This window comes from Podarcis vaucheri, assembly GCF_965113315.1.
Source record: "Podarcis vaucheri genome assembly, chromosome: 7".
NCBI classification, from domain to species: domain Eukaryota; kingdom Metazoa; phylum Chordata; class Lepidosauria; order Squamata; family Lacertidae; genus Podarcis; species Podarcis vaucheri.
In genome coordinates, this window is record NC_138765.1 from 33,089,030 (window position 1) to 33,111,715 (window position 22,686).

Consider the following 22,686-nt stretch of genomic DNA (forward strand, 5'->3'; position numbering starts at 1 on the left):
ACCCGAGATCTCCGAGTCTGTCCAGTGAATCAGAAGATTCACAAAGAGGAGCACCAGTGGCAAGGGCAAGGGGGGAGACTAGGGGGACACCCCAGGAAGAAAGAGCCAGAGGGGACTCAGAGGGGAGCAGTTGGAGATCGGGACCTACGTCACCGCCAGAGAGTAGGGAAGAGGAAGAGCGCCTGGGAACTAGCGCTGGCAGCTCACAACAGGAGGGAGGGCACGAGTCAGGAGTGGCCACACCTTCATCGGGGAGCGAAGTGACGGTTAGACGGAAAGTGGAAGGTTGGGCGCGCGCGCCAAGTTCAAATGCACAGGAAGGTGGCGCAGTAGGCAGCCCGGAAAGAGAGCCAGGTCCTAAAGCCCGGCGCAAGGAGACAGGGGAGTCAGGGGGGTCAGCGTCAGAAGAATCCCGGAAGGGAGAGACCCAGGGGGGCAGAGGGACCCAGAGGAGAACTGTCAGGCGGAAAAGGTGGAGCAGGGCTAGGATATTAAGTTGGTGCGCAAGGGGCGGAGACTCAGAAGGAGCTTCGCCGACCTAAGCATAAGGCGTAGGGTTGCACGCAGCAGCTCAAGAATGGAGACTGTAACTCAATAAAGACTTTTAATCAACAACCGCTGGCTAGCGTGATCCTCTGTGAGCTAGGATCTGGAAGTAACCCTGACAGACGCCAAGTCTCCTCCTACTCTCCCTGCGCGGAAGTCTTCTGCGCAGGGAGGGCGTGGGTAGCGGAGGACCCGTGCTCTCCCCGCTGGTGTCCGGTGAAGAGTCCTGGAGCCCTCTCGCCGATTCCCCCATCTGCCCCCCTTTATCCCTGGTGTTGCACTGATTTGCTTCCCCATCTGTTGAGCTGCCTCTCTCCCTGCTGGGCCCTTCTCCAGCATCATTTGAGAGCCTTCCCTCCGCCTCTAGCTCCGATGTCAGTTCCCTGACAGCTGGAATTGAATGACTCCTTTCTGAGGGCATGGAGAACCACTGCCATTCACTTTGGACAGTTCTGGGCTACATGGCCTAGCAGACCATAATCAGACAACTTCCTGTAACACAGGAAGCTGCCTTATACCAAGTCAGACCCTTGGCCTACTTAGCACAGGGTTGTACATAGCAGAAGGGTCTCCAGGGTTTCAGACTTGGGGACATTCCCAACTCTAGAGATACCAAGGCTTGAACTTGGGATGTATTTCATGCTATGCATGTGCAGAACCACTGAGCTATGGCCCCTTTCATAGGAATATAGGAATATCGCCTTATACTGAGTCAAACCCACTGGTCCATCTAGTTCAGTAATGTCTATGCTGACTGGCAGCAGCTTTCCAGGGTTTCAGACCCAGAATCTTTTGCAGCATGCCAGGGATAGAACTTGGGACCTTCTGCATGCAAAGCAGATGCTCTGCCACTGAGCTATAGCCCTTCTGCTATTATTTTTTTTTAAAATTTTAATTGATTTTTACAAATATTTTTCAAAATCATATAACATACTTTCTTATCTTATACAGTGTTTTGGACTTCCATCAACCGCATCTGAAGATTTTTCAATCTTTATCACTTAATCTACATTTCTTAATTTCTCTATTGCTTTTAATTATCCTTAATTTATAACTCCCTTCATAATCTTCTTTGCAATACTTCACATAATCCATGGCCCTTCTGTATTAACCTATTATGATGCAGTGACTTATGCACTTTGAGTGGAAATACAGGATGGCATGTGAAAACAAACAAACAAACAAACAAACAAACAAACAAACAAACAAACAAACAAGGTAGCCTTGGCACAGTAGATAGGCATCCATTTCCACTTTGGGAAATCTTCTTTCACAGGTAGCAACCGAGAAAGGGAGAACTGAGGTCAATTTCTCAAGATGCCAAATATGCCACAGGCTCACAAAAAGCATGTGACAGGGGATCTGTGCCACCTACTTAATGACAATTGCCCCATCAATAGCAGTTAATTAGCCACTGGAGAAGGTTGCAAAGGGGAGTGGTGGATTTTGCCACTGCTTGCAGAGTTCCAATCAAAATTGGAAGAAGGACTAAGTTGTGGCTCAACAAGAAGAACAAGACTCAAATGAGAAATGGCCAGGTGGAACTTAAGCATAAATGTTGTGCAAGAACTCAGCTGAGCCTTATAATGCCTCTTGCCCTGTTGCAAACTTGGTTCTTCTCCTGAACCAAGAGGGAAGCAAGGGCTGTATCCAGTGCTAGTTCTCTTCAGAGGAGAAGTTGAAATGAATGAACATGATTAAGCTAGGTCCATTCATTTCAATGAGACTGATAGCTCAGTTGGTAGAGAATCTAAGGGTTTTGGGTTTGAAGCCCACGTTGTGTGAAATAGTCCTGCATTGCAGGGGGTTGAACTAGGTGATCCTCGTGGTCCCTTCCAACTCTACAATTCTATGGTTCTACTTTGAGTAAAACTTAGTCAGATGAAACCCCAAGAAGGCAAGGCAAGTGGTAGAGTGCATGCTTCACGTGCAGAAGGTCCCAGATTTAGCATCTCCAGGTAGGACTGGTAAAGATTCCTTCCTGCAACCCCAGGGAAGTGCCACCTATCAATGTGGACAAAACTGAGTAAGATGGACCAAACATCTGACTTAGTCTGAGGCCGCTTTCTATGTTCCTACATTTGGTTTTCCAGGACTGAAACATCCATTGCACCTGTGTGTAATGAGGCCTGGGCAGCTTGCAAGTGCACCCCACCAAACTGAACACATCCAGCCAGTTGTGTATCACTGACCTCCACAAGTCTGATGACCCCTTCTGAAGTTTTGGGATGCCATTCTTCTCATTACCCCCACAACTGAAATGTGCATATTATTCTGGAACTGCTGGAAATATCGGTTTATAGCAATTCCAGCCATTAATTACTGTATTTTATTGTAGATAACCAGACAATACCACAACAAATTGGGGCGTTAGAGGAGCGGGTACTACCTCTGGTAAGGGACAACTTGTGCTCCTTCTGGGATAGTTCATCCACCATTTGCCCCCACCTGTGGCTCCCAGTAGCTGCCAGCATGCGACAGTGGCCACACCCTGGGAAATGACTTTGATTGGCTAGCTAAACCAGGTGAGGGTAGCCAGTGGGTCTCGAACCCTCGGTGAGTTAGGGACTTCCCCTGCATGCAAAGACAGGCTCTGGAGGATTGAGGTAATGAGACCAATAGTGGGTCCAACGGTTAAGAAGGCAGTTTCTGCATGTGCTGCAGAGGGGAAGTGCGGAAACAGATGGGGCTCGTCAACCTGGGAAGGGAGCCCATCTTGGAGATGGAAGCCACTAATCCTAAACCTCCACTGCCTTCTGGGATATTTTCAGAAGAAGAAAAGACTAAGGAGTGAACCCTACACAAATCCAGAGTGGAGTCCCTAAGATGGTTGGATGGTGCCTTGTACACTTCCTTCTGGCAACTCCAGCAGCCAAGCTGGTGTCAAACATATGGCTTTCCTTTCCTTTGGACCATATCAGTGAGGCGGAGAGTGGGTCTTGTTTTCTGGGCAACACAGGACCTTATACACACTGCCCAAGCTTGTACCCCAGGGAGGTCACTTTGATGCTGCTAACGCAGTGGTTTGACTTCACGTCCAGAGGTGCACTCCATTGTCTCTCGTGACAGACGGATACCAACAACCACAACAGATTCAGAGGTTTTCTATATGTCAACTTAGCAAGAATTTTTTATTCAACTGAAAGTGTAGACAACAGACGTACCTTTCCCTCTTCATCTGTTTGTTTTGTAACACAAAAAAACTTTAATAAAAACCATTTTTTTTAAAAAAGCTGGGAAGGTAAATCATAAACCCAGGAAGGAAGATCTACAGTGCAATGTTGTCTGTGTCTACTCAGAAATAATCTGTATTGGATTCAATGAGGCTTACTCCCAGGTAAGTGAGGTTAGGGTTGCAGCATTAGTTGGGAATTTTGAGTACAGCTGGGGGCCATTAAACTGACAATAAAGCTATGAGTTTATGACATGAAATAGTTGGAATCTTGTTGTGGAATATGTGAAAACAGAGTTCTCTCTCTCACACACCCATATCCACCCACATATATGATCTTTTAAAAAAAATATTCTACATTTTATGTTCAGCAGTTAGATTTAGTAGGCAACATTCAGTGATGTCTGCCTGCTTGTGTAATGGAAAGCTCCTTGTGCAAGGGGACTGCTGTGGAGAGTCTGCCCAACAATTTGGAATTGGGGTCACACGGTGACCTATAGTGGGGAGGAGAGGAAGGAGAAACCCCGCTTTGTGCACAGAGCTGTCTGCTTGTGCTACATTGGCTTTCATCCAGAGTTTTGTACACATTCATATGTATGTATACATTTATTGTGTAAAGGTAAAGGACCCCTGGACAGTTAAGTCCAGTCAAAGGCGACTATGGGGTTGCGGCGCTCATCTCACTTCCAGACCGAGGCAGCCAGTGTTTGTCCACAGACAGCTTTCTGGGTCATGTGGCCAGCATGACTAAACTGCTTCTGGCGCAATGGAACACCGTGATGGAAACCAGAGTGCACAGAAACACTGTTTACCTTCCTGCGATAGCAGTACCTATTTATCTACTTGCACTGGTGTGCTTTCGAAATACTAGGTCAGCAGGAGCTGGGACAGAGCAACGGGAGCTCACTCCATCGTGGGGATTCAAACCGCCGACCTTCTGATCGGCAAGGTTCAGTGATTTAGACCACAGGGCCACCCGCATCCCATTTATTGTGTATGTTATACAGTATATGACTCTCTCTCTCCCTCTCTCTCGATAAATAATATTAATAATAACAAAATAGAAAATGTGTATATTTTTCAGAATAAGAACTGCAATGCTGCAACAGGACTAGACAAATACCATTTCTTCTCCATTAGCGATCTTTATTTCAACATTGCTTTTCACTCCTGAGATCTCAGTACCAAGTATGCTAGCCACCTTTCGCTGGTGGTGGGGAGGTCTTTAAAAATTTGACTGGGTGAGTTATGGGACAGTATACAATGTAAGTGGTTTAGATGGAATGAGCTGAGGGAACTAGCGGATTTTGAAATGGCTATTTAATATATTCTTGGATCAAATATGGACATCAAAAAATTGAACAGCCTGAGCTGGGTTGGGGCCTGAAATACTGTAGGCCATTCCTTTCTCCATATCCATCTTGCACAAAGGGATGCAAGAAAGCACTATTTTCTGTTCCATCACATATTTTCCAGATGCAGCTCTGTTTCCCTCCTGCTGCACTTTGGCTTCTGGCAGAAAACGGTATTAGTCATCTCACTGAGGCACAATCTTATGTAATTAATCATGTCATTCTTCCCTATTCATTTCAATTAAAAGGAAACATAATACTTTTTGGGGGGGGTGGGGGGAAGAAAACACCATCAGTTACATATCATCACATATCATTTGTGGACTGAAAACGACAATGACAAATTTGCTGCAGTGATTTCCTTTCCAGACATGGGATGAATAAGTGCGCACCAGCAATGTCTACCGTTTTTATTGGAAGACTCTGACATGCCTTCTGGCACATCATGCAAATGTCCTGCCTAGCAGCAGGCACTGTTCATTCTGAGAATGAAGTCATATTGTTTTATTCATAAGGTTTCCATTACCAAATTTCCCAGGATTTAATTTTGACCAGGTAGTTTATGTGCTTAGAGTTCTCTGGGGAGGTGGAGCAGCCTTGATGATGGAGGTAGATGGTTTGTAATCTGCACCATGGAACACCTGCACACCCACTTCATTTGGGTCATGTTTGCTGTTGGGCAGAGGGCAAGCGTCCTCTCTTCTCATCCATTCACTGCCCTGCCTCCTGTGGCTTTCATTTCTGGGCTCAAGACACTCTGTACATCGTTTCCCAACGAGGTAGAAGGCTTCAACAAGGCCAAGGAGGATGCAAACACAGGTGGTGATGACCATGAAAAGGGTGAAGATGTTCTTCTCTGTGGGCCTGGCTATGAAGCAGTCTACAACATTGGGACAAGGTTCGAGGGAGCATTTCACCACACTGGGGAGTGTGTAGTTTGGGTACACGTGGTAGAAGATGAAGAGGAATATAATGTCCACAGCAGACTTGAAGATGAGGCTGAAGAAATAGGTCCACCACAAGCCTCCACGCTTCTTGCCAGGAGGATAGCGCAGTGCATAGTCTGCTCCAACCTTCTTCCTATATTTCTCCAGTTTGGCTTCTCGGTAGGCAACATGCATGATTACCAGCAGGGAAGGACAGGTAACCAGAATGAGCTGTAGGGCCCAGAGACGGATGTGGGAGACTGGGAAGTAATGGTCATAACAGACGTTTGGGCAGCCTGGTTGCTCAGTATTGCAGTCAAAGTCCTTCTGGTCATCTCCCCAAACCTTCTCAGCTGCCACTATGTAGACTAGAAGCCGGAAGATGAAGACCACTGAGAGCCAAATACGTCCAAAGGCTGTGGAATATTTGTTTGCCCCGCTCAGGAGTCCTTGAAAGACTCCCCAGTTCATGGCCTCTGGTTTCTACTTAAAATACCTGAAAAGAAATAAGATGATGGAGTTAGAAATGCTATATATGTCTATGTATGTCTAGCAAAGCAACCTCTAAATCAGGTGTGTGGAACCTGTGTTGCTGAACTACAACTCTCATAATTCCTGGCCATTGGCCATTGTTGCTAGGGCTGATGGAAGTTGTAGCAACATCTGAAGGGTCAAAGGTTCCCCACACCTTTTTGAATTTATCAACAACACCTTGCTGCTAGTCTGAATCACATCATAGAGCTGGAAAGAACCGAAAAGTACTGAAGCGTCCCTTCACTTTCTGTCTTGCCCTCCAACTATTTCATGTACAAGCTCCATTGTCTTTCCATATCCATTCTGCCATGCCTACCCAATTTGATCTCCCTTCCTGAAGGTTCATATCAGGTCACAGTAAAAGTCATAATTCACACACACACACACACACACACACACACACACTATAATGGTGTGAATTTGCAATGGGGGACTTTGGACGTGCTGAATTATGATAATCTCTTAAGTGGCGTACAGACCTTACAGCAACAGAATGAAGAGGAACATCAGTTAAAATTATAAAATCAGACTTCATTTAAATGCCTGCTACGATAAAAAGTAGGATTATTGTCTCTCTTGTATCTGCCACCAGTTAACCTTGCTTGAAAAGTGTGTGTCCATGAGCTTCATCTAGTTGTTTCTGTTGGGATACTGCCCCAAGCCGTCTGCCGGACGATCCATCGATCTCCCGTAGGCATGCAGTATCAGCAGTTAGCGACATGAGTTTCTAGAAAAATATCTTGCCACATTCCAGAGCTCATGCACACTCTATCAGCAGATAATGCACAGCAAAAGTCACACTCAGGAGAGCATTATTTACAAGTTTTATTCAGCGTTGATCAGAACAAAGAAAGACATGACTGCCTGCGTCAGTGTCTCCGACACAGAGAGAAAACGAAAGCAATAGAAAACATAAACATCCTGTGAACAGGAAATACGCAGACTCTGTGACTCTCAAAGCCTGCTCCCTTTTAAGGTGGAACGGAAATATCCTAACAGTTTCCCCCCCAAGCTTTCTCAGAAAAACAAACAAATAAGACTGCATTGTGAATATTTTCCAGAAAAGATCAGAAGAAATGAATGGCTTGTAAGGCAAGCTGAGGGAACTTGGCCCACCACTAATCACAGCATGTAGAACTTTCTGGGTTCAGCTGGGCCCCTCTCCTCACCACAAAGCACAATTGATTTAAGATCCAGGGCTAGAAAACACCTATAGCAATTTATGGACCTAATAGTTTTCTCTGGTCCATGGGGTCACGAAGAGTCGGACACAACTAAACGACTAAACAACAACAATAGTTTTCAAAATCCATTCATTCTACTACTCCCATACCATGTGCCTCTCACCCAGAGGATTGCATGTTTCAACCAATCTTGCTACATGTTCTTACAGGCCAGGAAATAACCCATATACAACCCACCCTGCCCTCATCTCCCTAAGAAGGAAGAAGTGCTACTGGAAGGAAAGATTCTCCAGGTTTTCTGCAATGTGTAACAGGTGTATGTGTGTGATGAAGGTGCCTAACATTGATCATTGATGAGAATAATGGTGTTGCAAGTTCTCAAAAGTGTCTCCATTTCGTTCTGCTGTGAAACATTGGGTACTTGGCATCTCACAGGGCACCGATTTACATAGATGGTTTGCAATATATGGCGATTTACATAGTTTCATAGTTTGATGCAAATATAGGAAGAAGTACAATTAAGCAGAAGTACAATATATTTTGCCACATATTATGGTGCTGGAGGAGACTCTTGAGAGTCCCACAGACTTCAAGAAGATCAAACCTATCCATTATGATTGAAATCAGCTCACTGATTGAAATCAGCTCACTGGAAGGACAGATCCTGAACCTGAGGCTCCAATACTTTGGCCACCTCATGAGAAGAGAAGACTCCCTGGAAAAGACCCTGATGTTGGGAAAGATTGAGGGCACAAGGAGAAGGGGGACGACAGAGGATGAGATAGTTGGTCTGTGTTCTTGAAGCTACCAGCATGAGTTTGACCAAACTGTGGGAGGCAGTGGAAGACAGGAGTGCCTGGCGTGCTCTGGTCCATGGGGTCAAAAAGAGTCAAACACTACTTGGGTGGCCTGGTAGTTACTGAGTCATTTCTCTCTCTCTAACAATTAAAATAACAGAACTCTATTTAATTCACAGTGAGAAAATGTTGAGTTTTCCATTTTTAAAAAAATAATGAAGGTAAAATCACCCAGCACAATAACTCTGAGCTAGGATAGCTTAGTTGTTACAGAATGAGACTCTTAATCTCAGAGTCATGGGTTTGAACCCCATGGTGGGTGAAGGATTCCTGTATTGGACTAGATGACCCTCGTGGTCCCTTCCAACTCTACAGTTCTATGATTGCCCCTGGAACCATTTGTCAGAGTTTTGGTGGGTATCTAATGCAGGGGCACCTCCCACATGTCCCTCAAACTGAGTGCCCCTCCCCCCAAAACTAGGGCTGTGTGTGATTTCTGTTCCTTCCTCCAATGCCTGTCCTTGCAGGAGAACCACTCACCTATCTTTCTGAAATTTGGCAAGCTTCATCCCTTCAGAAGGGGAGACCATGTCTGCAATCTGCATCCAATTCTGGCAGAAAATAAACAATTTAGAGACTTTTTAAAAATAAAAAATAAAGGTTCCCTGCACAAAAACTCCTCTCTGGATCTGCATGACAATTGGCAGGCTTAATCCACTCTGGAGGGGCTCCTTTGCTTGTAAATTACACCCACGTATGTTAAAAGATTCGCTTGCTTGTTTGTTTTTAGTTTCCCCATTTTTTGTTTCCAGATTCTCTGTAAAAGTCAATGGAGGCAAAACAAAGTTTCAGATTTAACATATAGGATTTGGAGCCAAATAACAAATCGCATTGGAAGAGCACAGAATAGATCTGAAAAAGATTGGGCTGCTTACGAATGCTACAGATTTAGATACAAGGTGAATGCTGTGGTCACTACACAACTCTACTTACCACCTCAGTAAATGAGAAAATAAAATTAAAACCGATGTTTCCCTCTCCTTTAAGAATCCCTTATAGAAAATCACAGGGTGAGAGACCAGGAAGTGGAAACAAAATATGTCTTTACAAAATGATTCATCTTTAATCCATAAAATCAGTCAAGGTTTACTAATTCATCACAGACCTAGCACAAAGACCACAGCATAAGAATTTCCGTGCTAGAGCAAACAGAATTTCCATTTCCAGAACTTGTTTCCAACCACAGCCAAGCTTAGGCCTCCGGATGCTCAAAAGCAGGGTGTGATGGTGGTTTTCTGCCCGCATGTTAGGAGGGACAAATCTGTTGATTTTGGCTTCTCTTGGATTGCCCCATTTCTGCATCAGTTGATAATATTGTTATGAGTTTGGAGTGCCAGACTCCTCTAATCCCCAGATCCAGCAAGTGTTAAAATCTAATTAAGCTGGGCTAGCTTCCTCATGAGGTGATAGCCTGGGTGATGAGCCATTAAGGGGGATTAAGAGGCTCTGTGGGAGACGGCAAATGGGTGGGCCCCTTGCTCAATTTACAGAGAGTGAGAAGGACAAAAGCCAGGGATGAGGCTTCATGTGTGCAGGGATTTGAACTTAATCAGCAAGCTGGAAAGCCAGAGAGGCAGATCTATGCTTGATTTCTGTTTGAATCCAAGGCTGCAGCTATGAGAGAAACAAAACCTTTTTGGTTGATGCTGTGAGCCTCTGCATTGTAGGTTCAGGTTGCATACAGTATATGTTTAAATAAACCATATATCATAAAGGCACCAGACTCTCTGCTATGCCTCATTCCCAAAAGGAAACAGTCTCTGGGTAAGTGCCTGGAACCCCTGGAATCTCGTGCCACTTGGAGACTGGGGTGATGTGTAACAATCTATATATCCACATAAACATTTGTAGTTTTAGGTTCACTTTTCTTAATATCCTGATTTTTAAATGTGATTTCCCCACTGCACACCTTATTACAAACAAGTTTCTCTAATATAATGCATTTTTGTACATTTTTGCGTGGCTGGGTACAAGAGCTACATCACAAAATTCAGAAAGAATATCTACGTTTTCCTTCACATATTGGTTCAGGAAGTGCAAATTGGGAAGGTTCTGAATGACCTTCTCCTGCATCTCTACTAGGGCTGGGCGAGTTATCGATATATCGCCCAGGACCGGTATGAGGGGCAGACCGTGATGGCGGTTTCACTCAGCGGTATATCGCTGGTGAAACCGCCACCGCTCTTGAGACCCCCAGCACTCAGCATGCTGGGAACACTGTTAAACTGCTCCCACTCCCCAGCTGAGGAAGCCCCAATCCTTCTCCTGCTTGCATGAGAGCAGCAGGAGGATCTGGGCTCACTCAGTTGGGGGCACGGCGCTTTCCCTCCCCAGCTGACCAGCCCCAATCCTTCTCCTGCTAGCATACAAGCGGGAAAAAGGTTTGGGCTCCCACAGTGGGGAGGGGGGCGGCGGCGGTGAGCAAGAGGCCTCTTTCTCCAAGGAGGAGGTTGCTTGCCCCCCCTTCCCCTTGGCCAGTGAAGGGGAAGGGAGTCCTGCTGACAGAGCCTACAAGGCTCCATTGCAGGACTCCCTCCATCTTGGTCCAGCTTCACTGGCCCCAACTTAAAAAGGCACTGGGGTCAAAGAGCCTCAGGTCCCACGGTGAGAGCTGCAGCAGTTTCGCCCAGCACCACAAGGGCTGGGGCCAATGCAGCTTTTTTCAACATTGTGGCATATCGCCAAACTGCGATGTTTGGCTGGTGATCCACTGCAATGTTGAAAACCTAATATTGCCCAGCCCTAATCTCTACCTGATGTGCTTCACTATTCAGAGTTATATGATTATTGCTCCAGATAGTGGTTCCCTGGAACTACCATGCGTGTTACGCATCAATAGACCTCTCTTCTGTGATTCTGTCTAATCTGCTTTTTATCAAATATGTTATATTGTAAAACTCAGTGGAAAAGCACATACTTTGATGTCAGACATCTCTGGTGTCCCAAAGCAGGGCTGGGCAGATTCGTGTCTTAAACCTTAAGATAACTGCTGCTACTCAGGGTAGACAATACATTGGTAGACAATACATTGGTAGACAATACTGGTTACGAACTTAATTTGTTCTGGACGTCTGTTCTTAAGCTGAAAGCGTTCTTATCCTGAGGTGTGCTTTCTCTGATGGGGACTCTCGTTGTGCACGCGCCTCTGGCATGCGATTTCTGTTCGCATCCTGGGGCAAAGTTCGTAACCAGCTTCAGACTCTCATGCTTTGCAAATGAACAACGAATGAATGAATGATACAATACAGGGCAAGGCTAGGGAGCGTGTGGCCTTTCAGATATTGCTGGACCACAACTTCCATCAGCCCCAGCATGGCCAATGGTCAAGAATGGTCAGTCTAGCAACACCCAGAGGATACTACTTTTCCCACTCCTGTGTTAGATGATTAAGGAAAGAAATAATGGACATGGAAGAATCAGTGGGAGACCTGGGAGGACTTTGGCGGAGAGGGAAGGGTGTGTGTGTGGTCATTGCTTGGAATTGCTGTTGTGTGATCTGTGTGTGATCACTTTGTTCATTCTCATCTTTGGGCACCAGGCAAAAAAACCATTCCTCCATTCCCAGGCCTTTGGCTAATTAAACATGGCCTTTTAAACTGCGTGTGTGTGGTGTGTGTGTGTGTGTTATTGTTTTTGTTTGTTATTGCAGTATGCATTTTTGTGTTTTTGTATTGTAAACCACCCTGTGATCTTTGGATAAAGGGTGGCATTGAAATTTAATAAAATAATTATAATCATAATAATTATACAACATTTATAAGGCACCTACATTTGGTGATGAATTCAAATGTAATCACTAAGAACATAATGAATATTCCAGTGCGGTAGAACCTACTCCCTGCAACTCCCTGCCTCTTAATATTAGGCAGGCATCTTCAGCTGTAGTGGTTTCAATGCATGATAAACACTTTTCTTGTTTGGGCAGGCTTACCCTGACACGTAATTTTATTAGGTACATTTCTTTTTTTAAAAAACCGATTTTATCTACATTTTAATAAAATCTTATTTTACTTGCTTTGTAAAGTTTGCTTTTATCACTATTTTCCCATTAATTTTTTATTTTATGTAAACCATTCTGAGGTTTCTGTTGATTAATTAGTTGGTAAATCTTGTTAAATAACATAAGAAGAATCCTGCTGGATCACACCCAAATGGCCAAATGGCCAATTTATTTATGAAACACCTAAGTTGTCCATTCTGCTTTACTTTGTGAAAGCTGTTTTATTGAAGATCCCACCCTCTCTTGTCTCCCTATTTGCTTTACACACTTTTTTAAAGCTTAAGACTTGACTGCCATCTTCATCGCTCTCCAGTCCTATCAAGCTTTTCTTTGTGTGTTTGCATCCCAATCCAACTCTACAACTTCTTCTGTGCTATTACATGACGCTATGCATCTCTTATCCAAGAACACAAGATTGCTTGCATGAAGGGATGGTAGAAAAAACTGTCACATGTTAATGCACATCTGAAATAATATGCAAATTGGAATACAGTTCTCCTCTTCAAAATTTGCACTTCTCCATATTTTGATTCAGAACTCCAAACAAACAATGCATTAAAGATGTGCATATTAGCACAAAAGAAGACTAAAGAGTGCAGTAATGAAAACAACATACAAAAATAGAGGAAATTTAAAGAAAATTACTTGCGAAAATGCACAGACTAGGCAAAATTGTGTGCATCTCCTCTTTTGCCCCTTCACAAATACTTTAGATGCCAAAATTGACTGTTAACTGGCTAGATCAGGTGTGGGGAATCTCTAGCCCTCCAGATGTTGATGGACTACAACTCCCATTATCCATGACCCCTGGCCATGCTTGCTGGGGCTGATGGGAACTGGAGTCCAACATCAACTGGATGGCCATTTTTGCCCACTCAGTACTGAAGGATATGCCTTGAGAGATTGTGCTGAGGACATAAGACGTGCAGTTTCATGGCTATGCTCCTATCCGAATCTACCGGTATTTCCTTCTTTTGCAAATAGTTTCATCAGACAAAGGCGAGTAGTTGCCAGGTACAGCCCAACAACCACAATTAATGGAACGAGGTGGCAGTGGGAATGAGTCATGCACTCTGTCTGCATCATCTGGGTCAGCATCCCCTCCTACTCTTCCCACAGTGGGTGAATCAGATGAACCAACAGGCTCTTCAGGTCAGGATCCCTCCATGTCCCTCTCTGGGATCTGCTGTAGTTAGATGGATGGACCAAGCTTCCCATTTCTATTTCTCAGTTTCCCAAGTTCTCCACATTTCCTCATCAGTTTGCAATATATTTTTATTTTTAAATAAAAAATTCCTCACGACTCTGGGTTTGCGGCGTTCATCTCGCTTTACTGACTGAGGGAGCCAACGTTTGTCTGCAGACTGTTTTTCCAGGTCATGTGGCCAGCATGACTGAGCCGCTTCTGGCGAAACTAGAGCAGCTTTTTTCAACATTGTGGCATATCGCCAAACTGCGATGTTTGGTTGGTGATCCACTGAAATGTTGAAAACCTTATATTAAAAGTAAAGGTAAAGAGACCCCTGACCATTAGGTCCAGACGTGGCGCTCATCTCGCTTTATTGGCCGAGGGAGCCGGTGTACAGCTTCCAGGTCATGTGGCCAGCATGACTAAGCTGCTTCTGGCGAACCAAAGCAGCGCACAGAAACACCGTTTACCTTCCCGCCAGAGCGGTACCTATTTATCTACTTGCACTTTGAGGTGCTTTCGAACTGCTAGGTTGGCAGGAGCTGGGACCAAGCAACGGGAGCTCACCCCGTCACGGGGATTCGAATCACTGACCTTCCGATTGGCTAGCCCTAGGCTCAGTAGTTTACACCACAGCGCTACCCAAGTGTGTGTGTGTGTGTGTGTGTGTGTGTGTATATATGTTTATTTCCACTAATATGTAGATTTCTATGCACACTTTACTTTAGCACATGCATTACATGTTGCTGCAAAATCTACAGAAGTGTGAATTTCAAAGGATGGCTGCATTCCAGTTTGCATATTGTTTCAGAAAGTGCAAACGAGCTTGCCTTTAAATAATAACTGAATCAAATTTCTCCCCAAATGTTCACATTTGGGAAAAGACAGAAGCCTGAGCAATAGCCACCATTTAGTGGCCTCTGCCCTCCTGAACTGCCAGCACAGGACAATCGAGCCCTGAGGAGAATGAGCCCTTAGGGGAATGAGAAGAAGCACTAACAGCTTCTTCTAAACAACTTGTCTTTTCTGTCCTATTGTAACTTTAAAAACAAAACAAAAAAAGGATGCTTATTGTTCTAATAATCTTATATAAACTGCTTTATGAGGCCTGTCTGAAAAGCAGTATATAATTACTGTCAATCAATCAAACAAACAAACAAACAAACAAACAAACAAACAAACAAACAGTTGTCTGCAATGAGCATTCTTTGCAAGAATCAACAAACAGAAGCGAAGCAGCAGGATGTCTTATAAAAGCAGCCAAGATCACATCCTGGAATGGGGTGAAGGGAAAGCATCGTAAGCCCTGGGCACAGTTTTCCAAGCAAACTGGGTGCTCCCATTTCGCAACAACATCTAGTTACGCAGTGCCTAGTTATAGAAGGAAGAGGAGGGAGTGGTTGGCTAATTCAGAGTCACTCCCAACTCGAGATACAAACATTGTGTTAAGTGTACTTGAGTGTAGTGGTGAACTGGTAGATCATAGAATCAAAGACTTGTAGAGTTGGAAGGGACCTTGTGACTACACAAAGATTCTGTGGTCCTTCAGCAAACGGAGTTGTAGTGAGAGATGGAGGAGAGATTTATTCAAGTCCCCTTTCTTCAGCAGATAAGAGTTGATTTGAGACTCCTGAAGCTGTGTGTGGGTCACAACACACTTGCCTATAATTTTGAAGTGTAACTTCAGTGTGCTTAAAATGACCCGTAAATTTCTCGTTTTTACATTGGAAAAGGTGTACAAAATGTGTGTTTCATGGGAAATGCCATGAAAAGCATTGGGAAATGGGTGCTTGATGGGTAAAGTGCATCTTACATTAAAAGTGAGAACAAAATGCATACAGTTTGAATGTGGACTCTTCAGGCAGCCTTCAAAAAAGAAATCCTCACAAAATGGCACATGACAGGCTCATAATTGAACACCAGCAAAACTGAAGGGGCAGAAAATTATTTGGCCGGAGAACTGCATTGCAAAATAATGTGCAATTTTTGAAGAATGCTTGTGTTTTCCACATCAACCTGCAACTTTTTCAATAAAGTGCATGGAAGTTCACTTTACTTTTGTATATTCAGGGAGATGGGCCAGTATAGTGTAGTAGTTAGAGTGTCATACTTGGGAGACCGGAGTTCAAATCCCCACCCAGCTGTGGAACTCACTGGGTGACTTTGGGTCAGCTACTGTATCTCTTAGCCTAACCAACCACACAGGGCTGTTGTAAATATTAAATGGGAAGGGGAAAACCATTTATGCCATCTTGAGCTTCTTGGTGTAAAGCTGGGATGTAAATAAGGAGTCTGTACACATTTTACAGTAAAATACAAATTTTAACCTAAAATATGAACTTTTGTATGCATTTTGCTACTTTTTTTAAGCCAAGAACTGGGTCCCAAAACTTTGAGAAGTGTGAAAACCTAAGGATTTCTGATTTCTGATCCATATATTAACCTGGACAGTGTAAATTAGGTTGTTTTGCTTAAAATGCATATAGTGAAATATTTGAGCACCCCAAATTCCAGTCACCTTTTTGTACAATATGTAGGTGGAATGCAATTAAGCCAAGGATGATGTTTCCTGCATGGCTGATTCAGCTTTTCAATCCAGGAGGCCATTCCCTGAAGGATGGGAAGTGACATATTCTGGGAGGCAAAAGAGGTGACACGAGATTTTAAGTACCCATCTCATGTCTGGACAGTTCCAGCACCCGTCTTCATGTCATTTCCTCAATGTGCCCTGTGGGCAAAATGGTGCTGTCATGTGTTTGGGGAGGAACAGGTGTGCTTTGTGGAAAACAGCACACAGGCCTTCATCCTGCAATGCCTATCACATTATTTGAGGGGAAATAGATACGGGGTTGATGGAAATAGTGGAATGTGAGCTCCAGACCCTACCATGTGGCACACAGCAGTAGAAAGAACATTCAGATGGAGCTGGTACTTGCAGGAAACATTGGAGAATGGAAAGGTGTATTTCCATGGCAGAACCTACATGCTGGCCACTATTCAGACCCTCCTGTTACAGTAGAAGAGATAGTGTGGTGCAGTGGTTAGAGGACTAGGACCTTGGACACCTGGGTTCAAAACCCCACGCAGCCATGATGGTTACAGATTGGCAGCCAGTGTAGATCTTTGAGAAGAGGTGTAGCATGTTTGTAGGATCTCACTACTCTCTGCAATCACATTGCTGCATTTTGCACTGACTGCAGATTCTGGTCCAAGTGCAAGGGAAGCCCCACATACATTGTGCATGCTAAGTTTTGGAAGGTGGCACTGTGGGTTAAACCACAGAGCCTAGGACTTGCTGATCAGAAGGTCAGCGGTTCGAATCCCCATGACGGCGTGAGCTCCCGTTACTCGGTCCCTGCTCCTGCCATCCTAGCAGTTCGAAAGCATGTCAAAGTGCAAGTAGATCAATAGGTACCGCTCCGGCGGGAAGGTAAACAGTGTTTCCGTGTGCTGCTCTGGTTCACCAGAAGCGGCTTAGTCATGCTGGCCACATGACCCAGAAGCTGTACGTCGGCTCCCTTGGCCAATAAAGCAAGATGAGCGCCGCAACCCCAGAGTCGGCCACGACTGGACCTAATGGTCAGGAGTCCCTTTACCTTTACCTTTAAGGACAGGAGTGGTGAACCATTATAGCTGATAGAAACAAGGGTGAGATACCATCCAACACTTCACATATGACAATAGAGAGCTGCATGTGAGTCACACCCCTAATCTCATACCAAGGCCAGGATCTTGCCTGACACTTGCCTCAGTTCCTCTTTTGTACATTACTGAAGCATTTGTACACTTTATTTCTTAACTCAGCCATAGCCTGTTCTACATCAAATTATGTATAGGGAGAGCAGTTGCTCTTCCCCTTAAAATTTTATTCAAAGACATTTATTTGTCTTCTATCTGTTACAAAAAGTTAAAAATGCACCTCAGTGCAGGGATGGGGAACCTGTTAGCCCCCCAGATGTTGCTGGACTCCAACTCCCAGCAGCCTCAGCTAGCATGGCTAATGGCCAGGGAAGAAGGAATTTTAGTTAACAGCGTCTGGAGGCCAAAGAAGCCTGCCCTAGTGACTGCATGTGGGATATAGCTGTTTGTGCATAGCACATTGACTTAATGTTCATGCATATGCATCTATATACATGTGCAACAGAGATTCATTCACCTTTCCACTCCAATATTTAGCTCAGGAGAGGAAGCGGAATTGTGAAAGAGGACAACCCAGTGCTTGGAACAAACTAGTTCAGCTGAACAAAGTTTGCAGTTTAAAAATCTCTGGACTACACCTGAAGGTAATCGGTGAACTAAAAGTCAATTAAATTCATTTTGGGGCAGAACTTTGAATGATTTCTACTTCATCTTCATGTTCATGCTCTTCCCCCAGCAGCAGGAGGTCTGGACTATTATTTTTCATTTTAAAAACAGTAAGTAAATCAGATATTGATAATGTTAGAAAGGAAAACATTGAGGCATTGTTTTAGGGCTTATTAGGCAGATATACGCTACAGTTAGAACTGGATATGGAACAACTGATTGGTTCCAAATTGGGAAAGGAGTACGGCAAGGCTGTATATTGTCTCCCTGCTTATTTAACTTATATGCAGAATTCATCATGCGAAAGGCTGGGCTGGATGAATCCCAAGCCGGAATTAAGATTGCCGGAAGAAATATCAACAACCTCAGATATGCAGATGACACAACCTTGATGGCAGAAAGTGAAGAGGAATTAAAGAACCTTTTAATGAGGGTGAAAGAGGAGAGCGCAAAATATGGTCTGAAGCTCAACATCAAAAAAACGAAGATCATGGCCACTGGGCCCATCACCTCCTGGCAAATAGATGGGGAAGAAATGGAGGCAGTGAGAGATTTTACTTTCTTGGGCTCCATGATCAGTGCAGATGGTGACAGCAGTCACGAAATTAAAAGACGCCTGCTCCTTGGGAGAAAGGCGATGGCAAGCCTAGACAACATCTTAAAAAGCAGAGACATCACCTTGCCAACAAAGGTCCGTATAGTAAAAGCCATGGTTTTCCCAGTAGTGATGTATGGAAGTGAGAGCTGGACCATAAAGAAGGCTGATCGCCGAAGAATTGATGCTTTTGAATTATGGTGCTGGAGGAGACTCTTGAGAGTCCCATGGACTGCAAGAAGATCAAACCTCTCCATTCTGAAGGAAATCAGCCCTGAGTGCTCACTGGAAGGACAGATCGTGAAGCTGAGGCTCCAATACTTTGGCCACCTCATGAGAAGAGAGGACTCCCTGGAAAAGACCCTGATGTTGGGAAAGATGGAGGGCACAAGGAGAAGGGGACGACAGAGAATGAGATGGTTGGATGGTGTTCTTGAAGCCACTAGCATGAGTTTGATCAAACTGCGGGAGGCAGTGGAGGACAGAAGTGCCTGGCGTGCTCTGGTCCATGGGGTCACGAAGAGTCGGACACGACTAAACGACTAAACAACAACAACAAGGCAGATATACAGGTGCTGCTGTTGTTAAGGATGTTTAGTCATTTAATCACTGTTGCTAAACAATCAGAAGGAAGGAATGTAAGGCACTTCCTGTATCTTCCCTGCTGGAGAGATCCACTCTCTTCCAACAGGAGCAGCTTTCCCAGAAAAATACAGGTACAGGAACAAAGAGAATGATGCCATGTGCCTTTAACAGCGGTGTAACTGGCACAAATTAAACAGGGCAAGGCTTTTCTTTTATGGAAATACAATAATAAAGAACACTTCATCTGTTGACATTCTGTCTGTCAGACATCTTGTGGCCCCTGACTTTTGGACCCTGTACTTCAGCACAGCACCTTGTAATATTCCGAATGTTGAACATGAAGTTTTTAAGAACTAGAAAGTTCATTGGAATACAGCTGAACTGAATAGCTTGCTTCATAAAAAAAAGGAACCAGTTCCTTTTAAGTATGAACTTTCCAAGCACTGGCACAATGCTAGCAATTCTCACTTGCAAGATTTGAATAAGGCACCTCTTAAAACCAACAGTGATTTCTCAGGCATAAGTAACAGAAAACTGGGACCGTCCCTTGTAAATAAGGAGAGTTGGAGCATGTAGGATGACGCTGAAGGTGAGGAGAGAGTGAGAGGTAGGGTTTTGGGTGAGCCAGCAAGTGAGGCATGATGGGTCTGTGGCAGTTCAGACCTTCCTTCATTCTTTCCTTTCCATTGTTGAATATTTCTGGCGTGATGTAACTCTCTTTGGCTTGCATGGCGTTTTCCCTTTTAATATTTTCTTAAGAATACTTTTCTTATTACTGTGGAGAAGTATTTTTTAAAAAATAAAAGGCGGAACAGCCCACCTCACCATTCATATTGCACACCTTTCACAAACAGTGGATCATCTTGCAGATCTGGAGGTGGGAAAGGGTGGGGTGCACAAAATTTGCTGTTTTCCCTACTTCCCAACTCAAGTTGCCGAGGAGACTACAAGTCCCATGCTTCCCAGCATGAAAAAAGCATGCCATTTGAACAGTTACGAGCGACCCTATGGTTTTGAATGTTGTGCTTTTGTTTTCTGACCAGAATTCCACTGGGATCTGCTAGGCACTAATGAACAAGATCTACACTCCCCCACAAGGTCCCCACAGCATCCACAAGCACTGCAAACATGGAAGACATTCCACTACACCCACCCAGCTTACAGAAGAGAATATTACTCATGCATGTTTGTTTGCAAAAATCCAGATGAGACTCTTTGCCGTTTGCATGTTGATACCTTTACAGCCAGTGTAAATCAAAGCATAAGGGGAATAGAGTTTGCAAAGTCCAGTTCCCCTCTCCTGAGATATGTGGGGCTTCTCAGGCTCTCCAAAGAAGGGAAAGTTTTCAGGGTAGCCTCAGTGGCAGCCTGGTCCCAAATTGCAAATCTGAGCTCCAGCTCTGAAGCCCTGAAGAGTCATTCCATAGGAACATAGGAAACCGCTTCATACTGAGTCAGCCTATTGGTCCAACTTGTATTGTCCATACACTGACTGGCAGCAGATTTCAAGGATTTCAGAGGGGTGTGTGTGTGTGTGTTGGGGGTCTCTTTTCCAGCTGTAACTTGAGTTGCTGAGGGTGAAACTTGAGACATCCTGCAAGCAAAACATACGCTTTAAGCCTACACTACAACCTTTCCCTGTTCTGCTTTTCCTGCCCCCCTCCCAGCAGCTCAAACTTTTCTCAACAGGCTAGTTTACATTTCACCCTACAGTGGTGACGGGGGAAAACCACAAACACGCTTACCTGGTAAGAGTCCTGGCTTCCTCACGGGCCTTTTCCCAGTCTGCCGCTTCCTTCCGAAGCATCAAAAAAATATTTTCACCAGTTAAGAGCCATCAAAGCTCAGAGGCTCCTCCCGGCACTCTGGGAGTGAGGATAAGGCAGAGGAGGAGGAATCTCCAAAAGAAACATTCCATGGGTGGAGCTTTCTAGCACACTCTTGGTTGCTAGCTGTCAAGGCTGGGGAAAGCAGAGAGCTGTACCAGGTAAACAACAAGGGCCCCCATCAGACCAGCAGTGCAGAATCTATCTGAGTGATCTGAGCAGCCAGTCCCACGATTACAGGAGGTAGGGATTTGATGGTTAGTCCATTCAGTCCCCTAAAAGAGACCCAAGATTTCACTACTTTTGCAAACGTTTCCCTAACTTGTACAGTCCCCCCCCTCACAAAATGCACATTTTATCATGCATTTTCCTCCAAACACATTTTTCGGGGTAAGCATTGCAAAATTCAGAAAAGCACACTATCCAATTTAAGTGACTTCAAAATGGGTATATTTCGAAGAACAGCAAACTAGGTCTGTTTACTTTAAAATATGGACCCAAAGGAATCCTCCACTCCTAGGGTGCAAGTTCAATGTTCAAATATTGTGATGAAGTTCCTGGACAAACTGGGACTGGCTATTGTTTAATACAATTGGGAGCTGCCACAAAATGTCACAATGCATTCTTCTCACCTAAAAGGACAACTCCTGTTCCATCCATGCTTACCTCCAGCATACTATAAATTGTGAAGGGGTTCAAGAAGACCATTTAACTCCCCGCCCTGTTTCCCAATTTTCTTTTCTAACTAACACTCCACATGCCCTGGGTTCTAGAGACCACTGAGCATGTTCAATCCTCATTGGGTTTATTTGAAGGGGGTGTCATCGTTTTGTATCTCTGCGAACCTTGGAGTTTCCCTGAGATGCTGATATCTCTCTCTTGTTTCTCTGTGGCCTGTTTTGGTTCAGGTTGGCACAGGTGCCTCCTTTTCAGCATTAGGAGGACTGGGGTTTATATCCTGCTTTTCCATTAGCATTGACCCCGCCACCCCAGCAGCCTATAGCAAATAGTTACAACAAGAACAGCAACAGCAACCAAGCAAACATGCAATTCAAGCTGCTGGCTTGTTTGATATATAAAGCTCTAAATGGCTGGGGTCAAGGTTTCCAAAGGATCACCTGTTCACATATGAAACAGCCCCTGCATTAAGATCTTTGGCTGAGGCCAATCTGCAGGTTCTCTCACATTAAGAATGGAAGGTGGAGTCAGGGCCTTTTCTACACTGACACCAAGGCTGTGGAGCCCTCTCCCTTCCCCAGCCTCATTTGTTAGGCGGCAATGTTGCTGTCTTTTAAATGAAAAAATTATCATTGAGAGAACAAGCGGTACATACATTTTGTTAAATAAACAAGCACACTAGAGCTTTAAAGGTTAAGACCCACACTTTGACTTGCTTATGGTAAAGGAAATACAGTGGTACCTCTGGTTACAGACGCTTCAGGTTACAGACTCCGCTAACACAGAAATAGTACCTCAGGTTAAGAACTTTGCTTCAGGATGAGAACAGAAATCGTGCCGAGGCGGCAGCGGGAGGCCCCATTAGCTAAAGTGATACCTCAGATTAAGAACAGATTCAGGTTAAGAACGGACCTCCAGAATGAATTAAGTTCTTAAC

General features: G+C 44.5%; 1 protein-coding gene and 1 long non-coding RNA gene across 3 annotated transcripts; one reads left to right on the forward strand and one right to left on the reverse strand.

The window, feature by feature from the left end:
• Positions 1–3,936: 3,936 nt before the first annotated feature.
• LOC309538007 (gap junction beta-5 protein-like) lies at positions 3,937–21,142 on the reverse strand. Of its 2 annotated transcripts, XM_082233221.1 has the most exons (3): positions 20,991–21,134; positions 9,052–9,122; positions 3,937–6,492 (listed from the first exon to the last, which is right to left on the reverse strand). In XM_082233221.1, exon 3 carries the CDS (start codon positions 6,465–6,467, stop codon positions 5,631–5,633), a length of 837 nt encoding a protein of 278 aa, XP_082089347.1. In that variant the 5' UTR covers positions 6,468–6,492; positions 9,052–9,122; positions 20,991–21,134; the 3' UTR covers positions 3,937–5,630. The 2 variants fall into 2 exon arrangements, with proteins under 2 accessions (XP_082089347.1, XP_082089346.1); XM_082233220.1 differs by lacking the exon at positions 9,052–9,122 and having other exon boundaries at positions 20,991–21,142.
• Positions 12,996–20,343, forward strand: LOC309538011. The gene is made up of 3 exons (XR_014222083.1): positions 12,996–14,082; positions 17,375–18,242; positions 19,221–20,343. It is a non-coding gene; the product is annotated as an uncharacterized lncRNA (long non-coding RNA).
• Positions 21,143–22,686: the final 1,544 nt, after the last annotated feature.

Excerpts from the sequence above, each read along its gene's own strand:
- LOC309538007 (XM_082233220.1), bottom strand. The coding sequence starts at position 6,467 with ATGAACTGGGGAGTCTTTCAAGGACTCCTGAGCGGGGCAAACAAATAT.